The sequence below is a fragment of the Podospora pseudocomata genome (assembly GCF_035222375.1).
Source record: "Podospora pseudocomata strain CBS 415.72m chromosome 2 map unlocalized CBS415.72m_2.2, whole genome shotgun sequence".
In the NCBI taxonomy this organism is placed as follows: Eukaryota; Fungi; Ascomycota; class Sordariomycetes; order Sordariales; family Podosporaceae; genus Podospora; species Podospora pseudocomata.
In genome coordinates, this window is record NW_026946366.1 from 18,848 (window position 1) to 40,220 (window position 21,373).

General features: G+C 52.8%; 8 protein-coding genes and 1 non-coding gene across 9 annotated transcripts; 5 read left to right on the forward strand and 4 right to left on the reverse strand.

Annotated features, from left to right (window-relative positions):
* The first annotated feature begins 3 nt into the window (after positions 1 to 3).
* ubc1_2 (Ubiquitin-conjugating enzyme E2 1) lies at positions 4 to 2,916 on the forward strand. The gene is made up of 3 exons (XM_062883298.1): positions 4 to 968; positions 1,139 to 1,413; positions 1,486 to 2,916. The coding sequence occupies exons 1-3, from the start codon at positions 714 to 716 to the stop codon at positions 1,658 to 1,660; spliced, it is 705 nt and encodes a 234-aa protein (XP_062745454.1). The 5' UTR covers positions 4 to 713; the 3' UTR covers positions 1,661 to 2,916.
* On the reverse strand, positions 1,736 to 4,190 carry LSC1_2 (ligase of succinyl-coa). Its single transcript, XM_062883299.1, has 5 exons — positions 3,674 to 4,190; positions 3,461 to 3,489; positions 3,240 to 3,366; positions 3,078 to 3,166; positions 1,736 to 3,006 (listed from the first exon to the last, which is right to left on the reverse strand). Exons 1-5 carry the CDS (start codon positions 3,835 to 3,837, stop codon positions 2,417 to 2,419), a joined length of 999 nt encoding a protein of 332 aa, XP_062745455.1. The 5' UTR covers positions 3,838 to 4,190; the 3' UTR covers positions 1,736 to 2,416.
* A 3,144-nt stretch (positions 4,191 to 7,334) lies between these two features.
* Positions 7,335 to 7,958, forward strand: QC762_204722 (uncharacterized protein; the record flags this gene model as incomplete). The annotated part of the gene is made up of 1 exon (XM_062887359.1): positions 7,335 to 7,958. One exon carries the CDS (start codon positions 7,335 to 7,337, stop codon positions 7,956 to 7,958), a length of 624 nt encoding a protein of 207 aa, XP_062745456.1.
* Positions 7,959 to 11,970: 4,012 nt separating this feature from the next.
* QC762_0036060 lies at positions 11,971 to 12,083 on the forward strand. The gene has a single exon. It is a non-coding gene; the product is annotated as a tRNA-Leu (tRNA).
* Positions 12,084 to 12,313: 230 nt separating this feature from the next.
* On the reverse strand, positions 12,314 to 13,098 carry QC762_204724 (uncharacterized protein; the record flags this gene model as incomplete). Its single annotated transcript, XM_062887360.1, has 2 exons — positions 12,314 to 12,662; positions 12,726 to 13,098. The coding sequence occupies 2 exons, from the start codon at positions 13,096 to 13,098 to the stop codon at positions 12,412 to 12,414; spliced, it is 624 nt and encodes a 207-aa protein (XP_062745457.1). The 3' UTR covers positions 12,314 to 12,411.
* A 641-nt stretch (positions 13,099 to 13,739) lies between these two features.
* QC762_0036080 (uncharacterized protein) lies at positions 13,740 to 17,162 on the reverse strand (the record flags this gene model as incomplete). The annotated part of the gene is made up of 3 exons (XM_062883300.1): positions 14,049 to 17,162; positions 13,819 to 13,974; positions 13,740 to 13,749 (listed from the first exon to the last, which is right to left on the reverse strand). The coding sequence occupies exons 1-3, from the start codon at positions 14,066 to 14,068 to the stop codon at positions 13,740 to 13,742; spliced, it is 186 nt and encodes a 61-aa protein (XP_062745458.1). The 5' UTR covers positions 14,069 to 17,162.
* Positions 13,831 to 15,089, forward strand: QC762_0036090 (uncharacterized protein; the record flags this gene model as incomplete). The annotated part of the gene is made up of 3 exons (XM_062883301.1): positions 13,831 to 14,220; positions 14,287 to 14,587; positions 14,644 to 15,089. 3 exons carry the CDS (start codon positions 13,831 to 13,833, stop codon positions 15,087 to 15,089), a joined length of 1,137 nt encoding a protein of 378 aa, XP_062745459.1.
* On the forward strand, positions 15,489 to 17,140 carry QC762_204730 (uncharacterized protein). The gene is made up of 2 exons (XM_062887361.1): positions 15,489 to 16,354; positions 16,413 to 17,140. The coding sequence occupies exons 1-2, from the start codon at positions 15,729 to 15,731 to the stop codon at positions 16,918 to 16,920; spliced, it is 1,134 nt and encodes a 377-aa protein (XP_062745460.1). The 5' UTR covers positions 15,489 to 15,728; the 3' UTR covers positions 16,921 to 17,140.
* A 1,226-nt stretch (positions 17,163 to 18,388) lies between the features above and the next one.
* QC762_204740 (uncharacterized protein) lies at positions 18,389 to 19,969 on the reverse strand (the record flags this gene model as incomplete). The annotated part of the gene is made up of 1 exon (XM_062887362.1): positions 18,389 to 19,969. One exon carries the CDS (start codon positions 19,967 to 19,969, stop codon positions 18,389 to 18,391), a length of 1,581 nt encoding a protein of 526 aa, XP_062745461.1.
* Between the last annotated feature and the right edge of the window lie 1,404 nt (positions 19,970 to 21,373).

Genomic DNA, 21,373 nt, shown 5'->3' on the forward strand with positions numbered 1-21,373 from the left:
CAGGAGGGGGCATGCATTGATGATGGCAAACAACGGAGCCCCGGAAACACTGGCATTCCATTCTCATTGAACACCAAGAGTACGGCGCCAACCAGAAGCTTCTGTGTAGCATACGGACAACCTGGAAAGGTTCCAGCCTTTGACAGAGAGGTGGCTCAAAGGCCTTCCATAAATCCATAACCGTCTCCTGTGTTTCCCAAGAAAGCCCACGTCTCTGCCGCCCGACTTGTTTACGTAGTGTGCTGCATGCAATATATGCAGGCCGGTGTATCACTCCTGCCTCCCCATCCGCCTCGTCTCGAACATCAGCGCTGTTCACCTTTTTGCGAAGTCCGGTCTCCTGTCTCCGCTTCCGCCATACCTGCTCTCAGATAGACCAAACGTTGGGTGATCCACGATCAGAGCCACGAAGCCGGAGGTCACTACCACCTCCTTAGTTTCCAGGGTCCTTGCGCTTGTTGCTACTGTTACCCCTCCAAAGTTGGGTTTCTGACTTCGTTGGCCCCTCCCAACCTTTTTGCTCCCAGACGACAACACATGCCAACTCTTCCGAGAGTCTCCGCCAAAACCTTCGACCCGCTGTGAAAACTGAAAGTTCTTAGTCACCTCTACCAACTTGCACTTTTAAACAACACCCTCGTCCGTCTCCTCATCGCACACGAACACCCCTTGCTAGAAACAACCCGGCTTCTACCCACTTCACACAACGACCCATGGCCTCAACACGAGAGCGCCGAATCTCCAAGGAGCTCAGCGACCTCCAAAATGACCCCAACTCCGGCGTCAGCGCCCACCCGGTCGACAACAGCCTCCTTCACCTCAAGGGCATCTTCCCTGGACCCCCCGACACCCCCTACGCCGGCGGCACCTTTCAGGTCGACATCTTGATACCCGAAAACTACCCCTTCAAATCCCCAGTCATGAAGTTTGACACCAAAATCTGGCACCCAAACGTCAGCAGTGTGACGGTACGCCAGACCAAACCTGACCAAAATAGTGGCGGCGGTGGTGGTGGTGGTGTAAGATATCGGCAAAATGGAACAATACCCCCCGAAACAGCACCACCACCACCACCACCACCAAATAACCACCCCTCAGGAGAGAAAGAAAACTGTTTGCTAACCAAACCTCCAAACAGGGTGCCATCTGCCTCGACACCCTCGGCACAGGCTGGTCCCCAGTCGGCACCATCAAAATGGCCCTCATCTCCCTCCGCATGCTCCTCGAATCCCCCAACCCAAAGGACCCGCAAGATGCCGAGGTGGCCAAGATGATGCTCGAGCAACCCGAGGCGTTTGCCCAAAAGGCGCACGAGTGGGCAGTCAAGTACGCCGGCGCGCCGAGGAGGGACACACCTGTGCACAACTACCAAAAGGTTGCTCCGCCCCCGCCGAGGGCGGACGATCCGGCGAGGTATGGCCCTTTCTATCCGCAAATACCAGTCAAAAAAGTTTAGGCTGACATGATTTTGTCTTGGTGGAACAGGTACCAAGGCTACAACAAAGACCTCATCGACCGCTTCGTCCACATGGGCTTTGACCTTGACGCCGTGGTCGAGGCGTTCAACTATGTTGGTATTGATCGCAACGGGGGCGAGGACTACGTGTTGGAGGAGGCTTACATGGGGGATATCACTGCGCGGTTACTCGGTGAGCAGTGACGGGTCATCGTGGTGGTTTCAACCAACCTGGGCGGGGCAACGACAGCAAGTGTAATCAGGAGGGAGGGGATGTCTGTGGTAGTCCTCTACGTTTGCATTGGGGAACGGAGTTTTATGGCTATGGGCAGACTTAATTGGGGGTGGTGTTTATGACTTCGATGTCTTTACAGGGAGTACTGGCTTTCTTTTCTTTCCTTGACAATTAGAGCCCGGCTCTGGATCGGGGCTTTGGTGCTGTATTTATGGTCCTGTTTTCACAAGTGGAGAGTATAACTAATATCTCTGCGTTTTCATCATTGTGAGCGTTGGTTTTCTATATACATGTCTTACGCATTCTTCTGTTTCAACAGGTTGTTGTGTTTAGGCACATATAGTCAGGTCTTTCATGATTCGGTCACAACATATGACCTAAATTATTTTTAAGCAGCTTTATAAAAACAGGAAACCTTGCCATGCACACATACACGACAGATTAGGTATGACCCCCAAGCCCGCCGTTAACCCCCCCGCCGCCGCCAGTCTATAAAGATTCAAGGATATGATAAAATGCATCAAGGGGCAAAAGTGGCTGTATCACACACGCAGTATCTCTTCGTCCGAAGTGTCCCGGCGCCCAAAAGTTAATCCTCTCTAGTAAACCCCCCGCCCTGATGTACTGAACCGCATCCGCTTGCTGTTAAACAAAAGTAGAAAAAACATGTACAGTGAGTGGCTAGCAAGAAACTAGCATGACATTTCACCTATGACTTCGTTCTTTTAAAGGAGGTCACGTCTGACGAACTCGTCACGGAGGGCCTTGCCCAAGCTGGCGGGCGAGCGCTCGACAACAACACCGGCAGCCTCGAGGGCCTTGATCTTGGAGTTGGCATCACCCTTACCACCGGCGACAATGGCACCGGCGTGACCCATGCGGCGGCCGGGGGGAGCAGAGATACCGGCAATGAAAGAGACAACGGGCTTGCCGCCGTTGACGGTGTTGTACTGCTTGAGGAAGTCGGCAGCCTCCTCCTCGGCGGAACCACCAATCTCACCGATCATGATGATACCATCAGTCTCGCCGTCCTCGAGGAAGACCTTGAGGCAGTCGATGAAGTTGGTGCCGCTGAAGGGGTCACCACCGATACCGACGACGAGGGACTGACCGAGACCAGCCTGGGTGGTCTGGTTGACAGCCTCGTAGGTGAGGGTACCGGATCTGCTGACGATACCGATGCGGCCGCGCTTGTGAATGAAACCGGGCATGATGCCGATCTTGCACTGACCGGGAGCAATGATACCGGGGCAGTTGGGGCCCACCAGGCGGGTCTTGTTCTGCGACTTGAGGATTGAGGTGATGCGAACCATGTCTGTGGGAGAATCCCCATGTCAAAAAAGTTGCTCTTCCAGATTTCTGGGGTTGTTCCAGGGAACCACTAACCATGCTGGGGGATCCCTTCCGTAATGCACACAACGAGGGGAATCTCGGCGGCAACGGCCTCCTCGATACCAGCGGCGGCGAGTGGGGGTCTATGATTGCCGGCAACTTTTGTTAGCGCCATAATGGGGTCGCTGGGGGGTATGGCATTCGGGAATTGCTTACGGCACGAAGATGGCGGTAGCGGTCGCGCCAGTCTCCTTCACAGCGTCGCTGACATTGGCAAAGACGGGAAGGCCGAGATGCTCCTGTCCAGCCTTCTTGGGGTTTGTGCCACCAACAACCTTGGTTCCTACAATAGGGCGGGATATGCGTCAGAATCGGGTGTTTTCGTTGCTTCGGCTCCACCTGTCAGGCATCGTTGCCCATGGGGAAGATGGGTTTACCATAGTCAATCGCCTGCTGCGCGTGGAAACTGTTGGCAAACAAACGACGTCAGCACAATGAGTTCATCGCAACCTTGAGAAGGAGACCTCCAAGTTTGGAGGGGAATGAGTTGAGTGGTCTTCCGCTTAATCCCCGCTTGGGCGCATCGCAAAGCGGTCTGCGATACAGCGGGCGGCGGGACTGTTTCTCAGCATGTTGGAAAAACAACTTACGTTCCCTGCTTGCCAGTGAAACCCTGGAAGAGGACCTTGGTGTCGCTGTTGATGCGGAGGTTATTGATGGTGCTGGCGTAGGGGGTAGCGTTGGAGCTGTAGCTGCGCTGGGCGAGCTGGCGCAAGAGGCTGCCGGCGGGCTTTGATTGTCTGAAGGCCTGCATTTTGTTTGATGTGTGTGTGTGCTGCAGACAGGAATATAGAGGAGGAAAGTCGCAGTAATAGCGGCGGGAAGGGGGAGACGGGGAAGGTCAATGGGAAATATCAACGGTAAATGTCGTCGGTATCTTTCAGTTCACGAGGTCGAATGCACCGTCATTTCTCCAACAGCCTACCATGTCCAAAAATGTCTCCCGCTCTTGGCAGCTTCAGGGAACCAACCGCATCCCCATCTTTGACAGCATGGATCCACACCGCCCCCATTGGCCGGCAATCTAGGTCCCTGCTGCGACGGTGGTAGTGTTTTTCCGATGTCCGGGTACACCTTGCGGCACGCTCGCCCTACACATTGGGCCGATTCAAAGCGGCTGAGATTAGGTTCACACCCATCGGCTAGGGGAGGGGTGCAATCAAGCAAATCCTTATCGCTTTCAATTTGCCCCGCCAACGAATATTGAAGCTCTGACAGACCAACCACGAAATCGAAGAGGAGGCCGAGAGGCGATTTATTGCGCCGACGACTATCACGAACAGACAACTAGCCCCTGAGACCAGATTGGAAGGGAAAAAGTATCTAAAATGGCTACAGCAACTATTACCACCACCATCCGCAAGAAGGATGCGAACCTTCCACCAGAAAACGAGCGCTATCTGCGGTGTTGCGCAGATGTCGCCAACGCCCTGATCGAGGACCACGAGGCATCCAGAGACCCCAGCAAGCCCCGGAAGGATATCAATCTCAACAGCCTGCGCTCCAAGTTCGCAAAGAAGCACAAGCTCAACAATGTCCCACCACTTACGGCCATTATCGCCGCCGTCCCCGAACACTACAAGAAATACATCCTCCCCAGGTTGATCGCAAAGCCCATCCGAACATCGTCGGGTATCGCCGTAGTGGCGGTTATGTGCAAGCCTCACAGGTGTCCACACATTGCCTACACAGGAAATATTTGCGTCTACTGCCCCGGCGGCCCAGATTCTGATTTCGAGTACAGCACACAGTCCTACACCGGATATGAACCAACCTCTATGCGCGCCATCCGGGCTCGATACGACCCATTCGAGCAGGCCCGCGGCCGTGTTGACCAGCTCAAGGCTCTGGGCCACTCTGTTGACAAGGTGGAATATATCATTATGGGCGGTACCTTTATGTCGCTTCCCGAATCCTACCGCAACGAGTTTATCTCCCAGCTTCACAATGCCCTTTCCGGATATGGTACGCCCGACGTCGACGAAGCCGTCCGCGCCGGCGAGCAAAGCAGTATCAAGTGCGTCGGCATCACAATCGAAACCAGACCAGATTACTGTCTCGCCAGTCACCTAACAGACATGCTCCGCTACGGCTGCACCCGTCTCGAAGTCGGCGTGCAGTCCCTCTACGAAGACGTTGCCCGTGACACAAACAGAGGTCACACTGTTGCCGCCGTCGCAGAAACATTCTGCCTTTCCAAGGACGCCGGATTCAAGGTCGTTTCCCACATGATGCCTGATCTTCCCAACGTGGGGATGGAGCGCGACCTGGACCAGTTCAAGGAATACTTTGAGAACCCTGATTTCCGAACTGACGGTCTGAAGATTTATCCTACCCTCGTCATCCGTGGGACAGGTCTCTACGAGCTATGGAGAACGGGGAGATACAAGGGCTACACGCCCAACGGCCTCATCGACCTCGTTGCTCGCATCCTGGCTCTTGTACCGCCATGGACGCGTATCTACCGTGTCCAGAGAGATATCCCAATGCCCCTCGTCACATCCGGTGTCGAGAATGGTAACCTCAGAGAACTCGCCCTGGCTCGCATGAAGGACTTTGGCACCTCTTGCCGTGACGTCCGCACCCGCGAAGTGGGTGTCAACGAAGTGAAAAACAAGATCAGACCAAACCAGATCGAGCTCGTGAGGAGAGATTACACCGCCAACGGAGGATGGGAGACCTTCTTGGCCTACGAAGATCCCAAGCAGGATATCTTGGTTGGTTTGCTTCGGCTGAGAAAGTGCAGCGAGAAATACACCTTTAGGCCAGAACTCACGGGGCAGCCGACGAGTTTGGTCAGAGAGTTGCATGTGTACGGCATGGCTGTTCCGGTGCACGCTAGAGATCCTAGAAAGTTCCAGCATCAGGGCTTCGGCACGTTGCTGATGGAGGAAGCGGAGAGAATTGCGAGGGATGAGCATGGGAGCGAGAAGTTGAGTGTTATTTCGGGTGTTGGTGTGAGGAGTTACTACAGGAAGTTGGGGTACTGGTTGGATGGGCCTTACATGAGCAAGTGGCTGGATGGAAGGCCGGGGCCGGAGGAATAGATGGTGTGATGATGATAGCTTTACATGGCCAAAGACCGGTTTGCATGAACAGGCGTTTCTTGGAAAGAATGGGAAGGGATGTATTGATGACTGAAAAGAAAGGACGTTCTATTTTGTGTGTATTTGTTGACAGGAAAACATAAGCAAAGGTGTTGATACATGTCGTGATGTTGGCTTACTAGCCGCATTGCTCGGCCACAGACAGCCACAAAAGATCCTTGGCACTCACCCGGTTCTCTTGCCCCTTTCCCGGCTGTTGTCATCTCAAAAACACAGTGAAGGCGTGATACAAGGTATATATCACGGAAGTTCGACATCACTACACATCAACACACAACTCTCCCTCTAGTCACTAGCTCCTCATCATGATCTCCCCGTCGGACATATGCCAATGCTTACCACCAAGCCCTCTCAGCAGGTCATATCTGTATCTTAGAGGTCTAGTTCTAGATGAGCAAACGACATGGGCTCAATGTCGTCAATTTATGCTTGTTTCCCAGCGGAAACTCTAGTCCAAAAAGTGACTAGCGAAATGCTTCTGTCAGATCGCCAAGACGGACGGGTGCTGGCTTGGCTATGGTGAACCGGCGGTAGAGATACGAACTAGCAGCTACACAGCAGGCGAGGGGAACGTGATAGGGCTGAGAGCTTGTATCTTCCGCTTATGGGACAAGCTCGTGATATTGTCGACCAGGGACGGAGTTTTTGCAGGCCTGGAGGGCAGAATGGTGCGTTTCTGGGCGCAAGGCTAGTGGCTAGCCGATGTGAACTGGTGATGTTCGAACTGGAGGAGGCTGCGGCGTTGGGCATTAGAGGCCCAAGAGCATCAGGCAGAAGGATTCTGTTTGGGGTTGGGCGAATGGATGTCTCGAAAGGGCGATTGCGTGCTCGTGAAGGTGACCGCGATGGATGCTGAAGGAGGTATAGGTCAGTCTTAGGGTCGGGCAAGGCTCGGTGGCGGTCATATGATTGCAGGCAGGTTCTGTGAAAGAATCAGTGGACTGTGCAAGGGGACAAGGGGTGAGGAAAGCAAGGGGATTATATGATGGCGAGCAGGGGGACAGGATGAAGTATAAAAGTACCTAGAGTCCTCTCTTTACCAGCATGTCTTCACCACCATCCAGCATCTCAAGCACATCCCAATCAACGCCAGCATCACCTGTCCATACTCAACAAGTTCTCTTCATCAAACACCACCGCCACAATGCGCTTCACAATGAAAATAAACCTCGCCCTCGCCCTCGGCACCTTCCTCCTCGGAGCAGAGGCTGCTCCCGCTCCCGCTGCCTCTGCCCAGGAGACCGCCACCACCACCACCGACAAGGTCTTCAAAATCCACACCGACGACTTCGTCAAGTACTTTCCCCCAGGCACCACCCCTTCCCCTTCAGATGAAGCCATCCCTGCCGCCGTAACCCCCAGCAAGCTCAAGCTCAAGCTCCGCCACCCCTCCGAGTCCCCAGAGACCTCAGAGAACGCAGCCGCCATCCTCACCAAGCGCGGCAACTACTGTGGGCACTCCTCCTTCCACAACGTCCGTAGCAACGATTCCCCCACCACCGGTGACTGTTGGCAAATCTACCACAACATCGCCGGCGGCGGCTCATGGCAGGTCTGGACTTCTGCTCATCGCACTCTGGTCTCGTATGGCGGGTGTGAGTTTGGTGTGGAAATTGATCAGGATTGGATCTCGTTTCAGTATGTAGGCGCGTGGGACATTAGGGATTTGATTCGGGACTCGATTAACAACTATGCTTCGGGGGGTAAGGTTGGGACTTGGGGGGAGATGGAGTGTGGGATTAAGTATACGAAGTGGGGATTGTTTTAGGGGAGGAGGTTGCTCTGGAGGTGGATGGTGATGAAGGGGAGAAGGGTTTGATCGAGGGGAGGTGTGGGGAGATGGGGATGATGATGGTGTGGTTTGGTGTTTGCAGTCGCGGTCGCGGTTGGCGTTGTGGGCGAAGATGGGTGAGGGAGAGGATGTGTCGAGGACTCGAGGTAGTTAGAGTGTCAATGAGAGCAGACGGTATCAAGAAGATGTGACTTTGAGATTCAGGGTATTTCTGATGGTGATGTGACTGGAGCCATTACTGCATCCTGTTTCTGCTTTCTGCTCAGTGGTAGTTGACCGTGGATCAAGGAGGGATGCGTGGAAACCGGGCTGTTAAAATCGACAGTGGATGATCATGGATAGATCTGCCTTAGTCCTTGGAATGGGGTGGACAGCCTAAAGAACTGACGAAGAAATGCCAGTAGGCGTCACGGTCAGAGAATTTCCAGGGAATAACGACGAGGTTGATGGGGTGCCTGGGAACAAGGGCGAGACATGCGGGACTGCTGTTGTGGAAGGTGGGCGGGAGGGAGTGGTCCAGTGGGCAGGGCTGACTAAGAGCCAGCGCTGCGTTACCCGCGTTACGCGTTCCCTCCTTCCACGTTCACCGTGATTTGCATCCTGTCGTCTTTAGACTCAAGCGATCAGTATCAGTTTATCTGGATAATCTCCATTCTCCTTTCTTGTGTCTGCCCGGACAAAAGCCTGACTACATTTCTGGCCTACAAAGCATTATAGATTTTTAAAAGGCAGACTTTTGACAGAGGCCTCAGAGAGTTCTATTCCAACATGAAAAGATCTCTCAACACAAACCGAGGGAGCTAGGCAGTGTTGATGCAAGGCCGCTGGTGTCGGCCGCCCGCCAAGCTCAGATCTGGAGGTGGTGTGCCGTTCCAAGGGGTAATTTCCAGTTGCTTTCGGGCAATACTGTACAAAATAGATACCTGGCTTCAAGTGCCTGCCACTCCTGGCCAATGTTTGCACCATTGACTAATGTGGGTGGTCGAGTGCCCCTTGAGACAATCCCAAGTCTCCCACACAATCACCCGACCGCCGACGCCAGGTGCAACAGACCACACGGCAGGCTTTCCCACTCTCCTTTCCATCCATGTATTAGTTTCTCTGTCACACCTCCTTCTCTGTAACTTCCACTTGTTCCTGTCCGTTTGTCTCCCCCTTGTCCTTCTTGGTCGTTGACTGGCACACGCGCTCTGGGACCGACATCTCCACCACCAGACTCCCGAGACCAGTGACATCCGTGGTGTTGCTAAGATCAAGAGGCACTCCCTCGAAAGCGTGAGACAAACTGAATGTTGCTGAGCCCAAAGCCTCCCGACGTGATCTTGTCACAGACGAAGCTCCATCCCTAGGTGCTGCCTGAAGTTCGGGTTCGGTGAGGCAACCTGAAATGGCACGCTTGTCAGCTCGAGCAGGAAGATGCATAATGTATAGTGCAATATGGACATACTGCTCTGTATGAAACTCTCCGTTTCACACCAGGCTCCGAGGCCTTGGAGGTGTTGATCTCTCGCGTTATCTTGGTGGCTGCTCGTGGCTGAACGGTTCCGTTAGCACCGAGACCTCACGGCCCTTAACTCACTGCAGATACGCACCCATTGTGACGCGGCCAAATCTTGCCTTGAGTGTTGACACGATGGAAGGGGTTGGAGACCTCAGGAGAGCACTCCCTCAAGACTCTTTCGTCTTATATATGGGAATGGATCCATCATTTTTACTACAGGACATGGCCCATGTTCTCTCAGCGCGAGGAGCAAGAGTGGTTGCTGACTGCTTCGTTGATAGCTCATATTGCTTTACTGCAGCTGTCCTTCTCGGCGGTGATCCGCGGCAGCAAGGTCGCTGAAGACATCTACCTGGACGAAGCCGGGGAACGCTTTGCAGGCGCGGCAGAAGCAACACTGTCAGAATGCGTGTGCGTTTGCTAGGAATTCGAAAAGTATTCCTTGACCACCACATGACCGAATCATTCTCCGAGCTCTCCTAGTTCGCCAGAGCCTTGTTTACAAACTCGATGACGACCATCTACCTAAGGTACCTATCCTTTCTGCCCCACCCGGGGGCCACGACAATCTGCCTTATCGACATGGCCCTGATGTGAGATACCAGCATGTACCTAATTCTACCTATTCAGGGGCTGAGATTGAGGAGATTGTGCCTTCCGCATGAGGATATGTCTTAGAAGACAGTAATCCTCAACAAAAGTGTATGTACCTCGTTGTAGTTGCAATGTATCCAGAGTCGGTGTAGCAGATCGGCTTCCATGCCGGTTCCTCGGCCTCCCCTGCCACATGCACGTTAAAATGACATCAAGGAAAATTTTTTCGCTTGTCTTAGACGCAATAAAAAGGAGAACAACGACGTCTCGGAGCCGTCGCCACACGGGAAGAAACAAGCTAATATAGGTACCTAGGCCTTCTTTCCCAACTAGTACGCTCACGCACTGTCTACCTGCACGTTCTAGCCACAAGAATCACCTCTCCTGTTGCCAACGACGGTAGTGGCATGAGTCATCAGGCTGGTAGCGTCTTGTGTGTGATGTTATGAAAATCCTCAGTACACTTGCGGCGCAGCAAGGAGCCTTTTAACTTGGCGGAGCCGACTTTTGCCGCTGTCTGCCTTGCTTCGAGGCCAGTATCCAAACTGTCGGGTTGCCCTCGGGTCCAAAACTTGTATTTCTGCTTCAAAATCAATAGCGGCGGATAATAAAACGGAATTTTGTCTGAGAAAGGGAGGGCACCAAGACAAGAGTTGCGGCCGACATCAGTGAGGCAGCCGTGGGCGTGGTCTGGTGGTGTGAACAAACAAAAGAAAGGGAGTCACAAAAAGGCCAAGATGAAACAAACAACGCATTCATCGTGCACCTAGATAGGACACTTGTTCTCCCGGAAATTGACATTGCCCGGACAAAGCAAACTTGAAGTACCAATTGCTATAACTGGATAGTGGCATCCCCACAGCCTGAACTTGGTGGCCTGCTACCTCCCCCAAAGTCGCACAAGATCTAGACGACCTAATAGAGGACCGGATCGATGAAGAGATTCCATACCGGATGCCGGATACTTCCCCGTCGCACCCTCCCTCCGACCACTGTTTGTTTTCAAGGCCGGGCATGACCTGTGCAGCTCGCGGGCGGCACAGGCACGCCGTCAAAGAATACCCCGGCTGGGACGGATATGGCTCCGGATCATTGACTTCCCATCCCATTGGCTCTCGAGGTAGACTGTAACTCTCAAGCCCCCGGAGTTCATTCTGCTTTCCAGGCTGCTGGCTAGTTCTAATCTGTTTCCATCCAGAATCCGTGTTTTTCCTCCTCTCTGTCATTCTACATACCCACAGCACCTCCAAACTCTGATAAACTGGATCGGTAAAGGATGAAATCGAATTCTGCTCCCAGAGAGCGACATAATCGCCGGGCTGCCCAACAATGTCATCGTCCTGCCTTTTGGCCGGCGACGCAAGGTCTTCATTCATCTTTCTCTTCTTACTCCTAAGTTTTTTTTGGTGATAGCTGTATTACTGACATGATAACATCAGTGGTCTTGAAGCCTGCCTACCGAAGTCTCAAAAACCGGAAACCTCTGTCGACGAAACTTGAACGAAACCCAACCCCGCCACGTCGAAATATACCAACAACTGGGGTTCACAAAAAGCCTTACACAATTGCTCTATCAGTGACAGACCTGCAATATCTTGAAGACAATTCAGGAAATAGCAACGTGAGCCCCACGAGATGCTAGTCAAAGATGGCCAGCGTCGCGTGGACAGAACCCACCCCCCTCCTTCAACTCGAGTCGGATAACGGCTTTACAGCACCACAAGTGTGCTGCTGTAACGTTCAACATGTAGACAAGACGATCAGGCTTGGTTCAAGGCGTTGTCTTCGTTTGAAGTCTGTTGTCACTTGGACATGTTCCTCTTGGTCAGTAAGCGCAGCTCAATTTTCTCGTCTTGGTACCTAGTTCTCTCACTCAGCATCATCATAACATACGGCAAGGTGGCCGAGCGGTCTAAGGCGCCAGGTTCAGGCCCACTTGAATTAAACTACTCCTAGAGTATTTCCTGGTCTCGCAAGAGGCGTGGGTTCGAATCCCACCCTTGTCACATCTCTTTTGCTCGTTTTGCATTCCAATTCTTCTTTCTTTTTGACGGACAGTACAACTGAGGGGGAGCTGCAAGGAGGCTTGAGAACTTGTCACTGGACTGTAAGATGAATGGGATATGAGAGCCGTGAATGCGCTGGAGGCAACGATGTTCACAGACTCTGGAAGGACATTAGGGAGGGTTGCTCTCTTGATGACGCAAGTCATTAAAGTCTTCATGAAGGAGAAAGATGGCCAAATCTAAAGCGAACACAGAAATCCAAAGCCCCCAGGTGTGGAAGTCCAGCTCCTACCAAACCAGAGTTCACATCAAACACCCTGTCCATTCCTCAAAATACCATCAGACTCAAACCCCATAGCACCGAATAGAACGCCAGCCACTGGCCGGTACCAACTCTCTCCCCCCCCGACAAAGCAATACTAGCCGAAGGAATAGGAGCAAGCTGCGTCCTACTTGGACTTGACAAAACCGTCCCCGGCCCCGGTCTCTGCTGCACCAACAAACTCCCCTCTCCACCACCACCACCCGTGACCCTCGCCTCATACGAAGAAGAAGCAGCCGTCACACTTTCACTAGTATCTACTTCGCCTGTCGTGAGCCCCACAGTCAAAACCTCAGTCGTGGTGGTGGTTTCGGACTCACTCGAAAACAGCGGTCTATTCTCAGCCGGTGGGAACATTGCCGTCTGCGTAGGTGCAGCCTGCGGTGAGAGATGACAATAACTATCAAACACAGCCAGCGCAGAAGCAGTAGCTTCCGGCTCGGAAGGCATGCACTTTGATGAGACGGCCCTGCTGATTATACTCTCGAATTTTATCGAGCTGGAGGCGCAGAAGCAGGAGTAGGAGGTTGTGCGGCCGCCGTCGCCGCAGCCGGAGACCATGTTCCTCACGATGTTGGACAAGGGGGCTTCGGCGCAGGGGGGGAGGGAGGAGTAGAGGGGGACTTGGTTGATGAAGATTCTTTGGGCTGTTGTTGCTGTGACAACTAGGAGGGGGAGGAGGAGGAGGCGCATGGTGCCTGTTGGATGGTGTTTAGGTGGTTGTGTTGAGGAGGGAACAATGAAGTCATCGGGGTGGGTGGTATAGGTGGGTTTTATCCTGCGGTGGTGAAGCCTTGCTGAGTCAATTCAGAGATTGGTGTTGTGTTCAAACGGAAGATGCCGCAGCCTCGAAAAGCCATCAGCGTTTGGGAGATTAAAATAGTTGGGAATACGCGACGGCGGCTTTATGATGATTGCCACCTTTTGCGCTGAGGAATGATCATATCTGACGCTCCATCATCGCGCAGTACCGACTCGACAAGAAGAGACAAAATTTCGGCATGCAGGGAAATGGACTTGGCCGTTTCTAACTACCGGTCGCTATAGGTAGCCTGGTCAGATGTGGCGTTCGGCCCAGGCCGAGATTCTTTTTCTGAGCTCACAAGCGCGCGTTTACTGTTTGTCAGCTCGTCCGGTGTTGGACCCTGAAATGCTCGGTGGCACAAAAAGGGAAAATATTTCTAGCCTTGCTAGAGCTTTCGTGTTCATTGGTGTTCCTGACAGGGAAGCCAACAGAAAGGCCCCCAAACGGCATTGCGGAGCTGAACCTTTTGGCCAGTTCAGGCGGCCATCAAAATTGCAAAGTTATTCAAGTATGGCAGAGCGAGCAAATATCAAACCGACCTGATAAACTCGGTAATCAGCAATCAGTTCTTGCTTTGATGGTTTGCTTTTCTGTTTCGATTTCCATACCTTCCATCCCAAATGCCGACCTCGCAGAGCGACCGGGTGGCCATTCTGCGGAGCCATCGTGTTCGATGGTTTGTGGTCGGCTGGCTAGCTTGGTTGAGCATTTCCGGTGCGCTGGTGATCGCACTAGCACCGTCTTCTCCCGTCATAATCGCCGTCCTCTCTGGAGTATGGGTCTTGTCAGTCACCGGTACCATCGCAGTATCCTTCCTGCTGCTGTTGGCATCACCTACCACTGAGAGCAACAAGCCATTGTGGCTTCGACTGAAAAGCAAGTATAGCCGCAACTTGGGGAGCACTGTCATAACCCTGTTCGCGGCGACGGTCACGCTACCCATTCTGTACTGGAGTCTCTGGGATCCCGAGCGCAGGCGGAACGTTATTACGTTTGATCGTGATACTGTGGTAGGTCACCCCCAACTTCACACCCTATTCTTGAACCACTGTCTCATCAGTATTGAAACCTCGCAGGACAGCGTTCTCTTCCCCTCGATCACCCTCTTCCAACGAGCCGACTGGACATCGCAGGCCAACCTCGAAGTTGAGCCACCCCCCAAGTGTTTCCTGGGATGGCACAACGAAACCGCCCCAGACTGCGATATCACTTCAACATCATACACCGGATCTTGCCAATGCAGCAACAGATGGAGTGAAAGAATCGAAGACTTTGAGTGGCAAAACACCAGCTACCGCGCCTTCACTCTGACGTCGTCCCTCTCGATGGTGTCTCCAATGCCAACATACCAAATGATCGTCCAAGCGTTCTTTACCTGTCAGTTAGCCCCTTCCTCAATCACGAATATACCTGAAAGCTGACACAGAAAACAGATGACACCGCCAAAGCCCGCACCGACGCCTCCCGCGTCCTCTCCCCCAGCCTCTGGATCGCCGTTTACGACCCAACATTGACAGTCCGAGAAGCACTAGAGAACGGCTACACCCGCATGGTTCTTATCAATGCCAACGGTATGACTGCTCTGAATCTCGGACTCAACTACCGCGAGGCGTTGGGCCATGCACCGGCGTATGACTACCACCTCTCCATATCGACAACACCCTCGATGGATTTGCAGTGCGACACCTCTGATGCAAAGGGAGCATCAGGGCTGTGCTGGTTGAGCTTGTTTCTGCAGTTTCCGAGTTTCGAGAGGCAGGTGTCGCAGCAGGATGTTGCGATGAAGTGGCAGGATGTCGCGGCTGATGCTGGTTCGTGGTTTGCGCTGTTTCAATTGCTGGGGTGGATTACTTCTGGGTTGGCGTGGTATAAGGGGTGATGAAGGCGGATGCTGGTCATCCTGAAGCCCAGAAGCGAGATGCTCGTATATGACAGTGGTTTGGTGAAAAAGGTGGTTGTTAAGGTAAGCATAATGTCGGTAATCTGCTTTGTATGATAATGATTTGTAGTTAGTCTTGCCCCTATCTGTTACCCTAGCGACATAATTCTTTGTTTATTCTTTCGCGATCCACTTCAGGGGTTCAGCACAAGCCAACATCCCTCCCCAAAAAAGAGGTCATTCTCCCCGTGTCCCCACTTCCTGCAGAGTCACAACGGCCCATCCTCACGTGAAAATTACTACAGCGCCTTGAGCCCACTTCCTGATCAGTGATCCCCTGCCCATTGGCCAGAACCTCCCAAAACGACCCCTCCAAGGGTCTACGCCAAGACCTGTCTTACCCTCCAAAACCCACGATAAGAGAAATCCCCCCCACTTGGAAAGGCAAACAACACACCACGCAGCACGCCGCACCACAAAGTGCATTATCACCAACCTCCCTGACCGAATCACCCCTCTTCTGGCAGATATAATTTTCTGCCCAACGGCCTCTTCTCTCTTCAGTATTTCTTTTTCCTTCATGGGACGTTTGAAGCAACAAGGCGGCATCCATTTGATGCGTTGACCAAGACACACAAAATGGCCTCCACCACCAATCACCCCAGACCGCCTCAGTACCACAACCCATCCTGTCTGTCCCCACAACAACGCACACCCCGCCTCATCACAGCGCTTTCTTTCCTCCCCGCCCTGCCGCTGCTGATTGCTCATGGGGTGATTTCCCAGAATGCCATTCCTGCTGTTGGGCTCGCGCCGCTTTTTGTTTCGGCTTGCGTCGGTGTTTTTATTTTGCTGCAGCTGAAGAAGAAGGAGAGGAGGCAGAAGAGGGCGGTGAGTGGGGAAGGGTATGGGGATGATATTGAGGGGCATGGGAGACAGCATGGCCAGCACGGCCATCGCGGGAGGATCACGCCTTCTGATGATGACGAGGATCAGGCACAAGAGAAAGACTCTGTGTTTACCCATCGGATACTAATCTTTTTGGTGGATGCTGGCTTGGCGGCTGGGTTGTTGGTTGTGTTGGGGTTGACGGTTATTGAGACCATCACCGGAAAGCCTTATCATCGTGGCAAGCCTGCGGAGGAGGGTGGCGATGGGGGCGATGTGCCGAAACCTGAACCTGGGCCTGAGGTTGTTGATGATCTGAGAAGGGCGGAGTTGGTGATGCTGGCTGCATATGGAACGATTCCTTTGCTGGTCAACTTGTGAGTTTTGACCAGAATGTCTTGATTTGGAAAGTATGTATACTGACAGAAGATATAGTGGCATCCATTTCTACATGGCAATCAGAGAGCTGATTGCTGGCTTGGCTATTCATGGCTTGATCCAGTACACCGCTTGGCAAGTTCTTGACCCTGACTGCCCGCACTGCGGTGGCAGGTTGAGGCCGGAGCACACGCCAGATATCCCATGGTATGAGACGGTTTCTGCGCCTTCCTTCGCAGTGCCAAGCGTTGCGTTGCCCGAGGTTCCTGCTCCGAATGTCACAATGCCAAAGTGGCAGTGGAAGACCCCGTCTTGGCTGTCGAGAAAGCAGAGCGAGGACTTCTCTGGCGCAGACCCGGATGCCAGGCTGTTTGTGGACGATGGGGACAGGTATAGGGACGATACCACTGAGGACGAGGCAGCATCCACGACTGGCATTGTTGCTGGCACTGCATCCGTGGGCCCAGGCCCTGTTGTCGAAGAGGTTGTGAAGGGGAAGAAGGACAAGAAAAAGAGGTCTTCAAGCGGTTCGGGGTACTATGAGGATGAGGCCGGGTGGCCCTGAGCCAAAGCAGAGTGTATTGAGGAGTTGATGGTGGATGGTGGATGTGTCGCGCGGTGGTGAAGCGTGGGAGCTGGAGGGAGGTGGGCTGCGTAGCGATCAGCTGGTGTGAGCAGGTAGTCTGAGTTTGGTGGATGTCTTTTTTAGATACCCTTGTTTGCTGTTCTTGATTTCGAAGGAAATATACGGAGTAGGAGTTGCTGTTCTCATGATCCGATGAAAATATGGTTTCGCGCGCTCTCGTGGTAAGTGATGGGAATCGTGCACGGGCCCGCTGATGCCTGCTATGTTTGCTTGCCAGACTTTGAATCTCCGCAACCGCATTCCGACCCCTCAATTTGCCAATTTCGCCATGCTCTCCCAAGAAATTGACCTCAGAACACTGGTATTCTGCCCATATGAAGTGGGAAGTGTGCTAACCCTTCGACCTGCAATAGAGAACTTGAAACAGAGCGATGACGAAACTCAATTGCTACGCGTCAGGATTAAGAAGCTCCAGCAACCCTGGACACTTTCCTGCTGTATGCCTGTCGATGTTCTGAGCGACTGCTCAGACCGTGTCAAGGAGACGGCTTTTCTAAAACTCTTCGACTGGCGCTTTGCTGCACAGCAGCGTTCCGATCAAGGTGTCGATCCATGGACCGAGGAAACCGCTGCTAAGTACGCAAAGTTTGCTGTTAGCCGCGAGGCCGAGAAGTTTCTTGAAAAACTCAAAGAAAACCAATATCAGGAAACCGACGAGGATTGGAGCATTGGCCAGGATGAGACATTTCTTGTCCACCAGACACTTAACATGTACGACAGCGAGACTGCTGTTTACAAACGTCTCTAGCCTCTCTAGGGCACAACAATACCACGCTTGATGGCTGCCGTTGAGCTTGATATTGTACCACCTACTATGGAGGGCGAGAAGTTCAGAGACCTCTTCAGCGTGCAGGGAATCTTGCTCGAGTATCTCCCTGATAGCTTCATACTCCGAAATATCGACGCCATGGCCCCGGCTGAGGATCTGCAGGGAGTTGTCGACCGAGCCGTTGAGATCGCTCGATCATTGGGAGACCACGGAGTTCTGAACACAGATGTTCGACTCGATAACTTTCTCGTCACATCATACCAGAGGGAAGATGCGGATAACAATGATGCAGACCCGCCGAGGCAGACTTACCGGGTCGTCATGTTGGACTTTGCGCAAAGCCGGGTGCGAAGAGAAGACGAATCTGACTTTGACTGGGGACGTGCAAAAGCTCAGCAGGATGAAGAAGGGGTCGTAGGCATGGTCATTCGACACTACCTGAGCAAGCTTGGAAAACAAGTATCCTACACGCCATCGGGACGCTATGATGAATTTGCAGAAAGGGAGTCGGAGGATGAGCAATGATCTGGTGACTTTGAGGGACATTTCAAGCTTTTAGGTCGATTCTTCAAGCTAAATCCACCAAGCCAAATCTTCTTCGTTTGCCAACCAGGTCTTTCATCTCTTCTCAACATCATCTACCTGCACCGTGGTAGCCTTTTCTTTCTCTGCAGGTACCCCGCCAACAGAATCCTCGACGAGCTGGCGTTCCACAACATAGGACGAGAACTTTCTCGCGCTCACCCCCTTCTCAAACAGCTCTTCCAACTGCTCCAAGCTCCTCCCCTTTGTCTCAGGCACATAGAAGAATGCCCAGAGAGCAAGGACCAGATTGCTTGACCCCCAGATATACCCATACTTCGGCCCCCATCCCAGTTTATCTGGGTTGATGAAGTAGGGTGTACAGAACGACACGACCCATCCAACGATAAAGTTGAGACCCGAAGCCGTCCCGACAGTCTGCGATCTCAACCTTTGCGAGGGGATCTCCGTCGACAACGCCCACATAACCGGCCCCTGACCAATGCCATAGATCCAAGTAAACACGATACTCATTGCGACCAACGCTCTGCTCGCCGCAGGATCTGTCCACGCCGAAACAGTATATGCAATCGCCATCCCGTACATCATTCCCGCCGAGATCACCGACGTCCCGATCAGCAGCTCTCTTCTGCCAAAATACCTCATCGCCGGAAACGCCGCCATATTTCCCGTCAGCGCAATCGCAAGCGAAATCATCACCCACTCAAACGGCGATCCAACCCTCGCCTGCACAAACAAATACACCGAAAACCCAGCCATAAACGTTACCCCCGTCGCCGTCCCCCCAATCGTCGTCGCGAAGCAGAGCAATGTCCTTCTCAAATCCGGACCCCGAAACATATCATTAAGATGAACACCCGAATGCAGTTCCTGCTCCAGCAAAAACGCACTCTTGATATCCTCCACCTCTGCCCGGAGATATGCCTCGTCTTTGATACCCCTCAACCGTCTCACCGCGTTGATCGCCTTCTCGTCCTGCCCTTGGGTGACGTAGAAACGGGGCGTATCCGGCAAGAAAGCCAACAAAATCGTCAAGATTGTCGGAACAATGTACATCACCCCCAGGGGAATCTGCCAAGGTGCGTTCCCAGGGTATATCTTGCAGTAATTATCCACCAAAATCCCAAACAGCGCCCCGAGGGAGGTTTGAAAGGTGCTCATCCCCACAATCGGCCCTCTCAGCAAGGCTGGCGCAGATTCCGTCATGTACGTCACGCTGTAGGGGACGAAAAACCCGTTGCTTACTCCAAGCAGTAATCGGCCTGCGTATAAGCCACCTAGGGAGGTTGTCCCGATCATGAGGCTTACGCTCAAGAAAGCGAAACCACAACCGAGCCAGAGACCGATGCGGCGGGAGAGTTTTGTGTGGGAGGCGTACATGACGATGGCGGAGAGAAAGCCGCCGACGTTCATGAGGGATTGGATCAGGCGCTGGACGTCGGTGGAGATGTTGAGGCCGATGGGGTTGGTGGGGTCTTCGTAGCCGTAGACGCGGAGGAAGGCGGGCATGGATTGGAAGCCGGCGATGGCGGCGGAGTCGTAGCCGTATTGGAATTGCCCGAGGGCGATGAAGAAGCAGATGGTTATGATGCGCTTTTCGGCGAGGAAGTTACTGCGAAAGGGGGCGGGGGGTGGTTTGGGGGTCGGGGGGGCCATAGTGGGTGGTTGATGGGCTGGCGAAGGTGTACTCTATACGGAAGCTGGGGATGGTGATGGTGGGAGAAGGGAAATGGTGGGAGGCAACACCACACCCAGGTTTAGATAGAGGATGACGAGACCTCTGGGTGGGTGGGACAGTTCGGGGTAGGCATATTCTTATCTGGCTGTTACTACATGCCTTGGGTGGGATATAAGTCGATCATGCTCTGCCGGGACCGCTTCCCCTCACTTCTCCAACAAACAATAGAACTGGAAGTCTGGAACCGGGTGAGTGTTGCACAAGAACCGTTAAATGCACTTAACAAGTGGAAACCATAAGAGAAGCTGTATTGGCTAATCAACGGGTGACAGCAGATAGAGTGGCCTCGGACTCCAACACACTTTAGACATATGCAAGGATCAAAATATGATTATCTCAGTGAAGAATGCCAGAAGAAAAACATGTGGTCAACTCCCGCACTGGGATATTAACACGGTTCGTTTGGAGAGATCTTGCATGGATGGTTGAAGCATGGGTCTGGTGTATATTACCCGCATGTAACGTTGTTGGCAGCCATATCGACTTGATTGGGGTTCTTGCCGGGAGCCGAAAGGAGGGGAGATTGACTTCCGGCAGGTTAGGAAAATGATACAGGGGATCAGTTGACGGCAAATTTTGGGATGTTGTTCCCAAGACTCCAAGAAATAGGTGGCATTGCATTTTGTCGGGCCATCAAGCCTCTCAACTGCTACCTCGAGCTACTCGCTATGATGTCTTGACAAGAAGCCCATCAGCCTCCCAAAGTTCCAGTCTTACCAAGGAGGATTACCCTTCACTTTCAACGCCCCCACCCCATCGAACCCTGATCGCCATAGGTAAACGGATGCTTGGTCGGCGAGTCATCGCAGTTGGCATACAACATAACAATATAGGTACGTGCAGCATGTGTGTGGTTGGTGGGTCAGCCATAGTACCCCGAATAGCCAATCTTGACACATTGGTTGGTTATAGCGTTGGAGACCTCGAGAAGATCTAGCGTACTCGTCGTAGCCGCATCACCGCCAGGTGGGCTGCTCTACCTCGTAGAACGATGGTGAGTAAGGTAGGCACTTACACCAAGCCACAGGTTCGAGGAAGACGTAAAGATGTGGGTTGTGGTCATTGTGGAGCAGTTGCATAACGAAATTTGGCATGTTTCCAAGGCTGTTATCCCAGTCGCCAAAAATGTAGAATCGGTTGTTGGAATGGAATTAGGAATGGTAGAAGCGGACGACTGAGCGACAGTTTCATGGAGATGGTTGCAGGAAAAATGGAGGAAACCTGCGATACGAGAGTTGAAATTCATCTTGATGTAGTTGACTGTTGACATACCATACAACGTATGATTGCTCTCTCGCTAGTTTACATGAAGGGGGTGGATT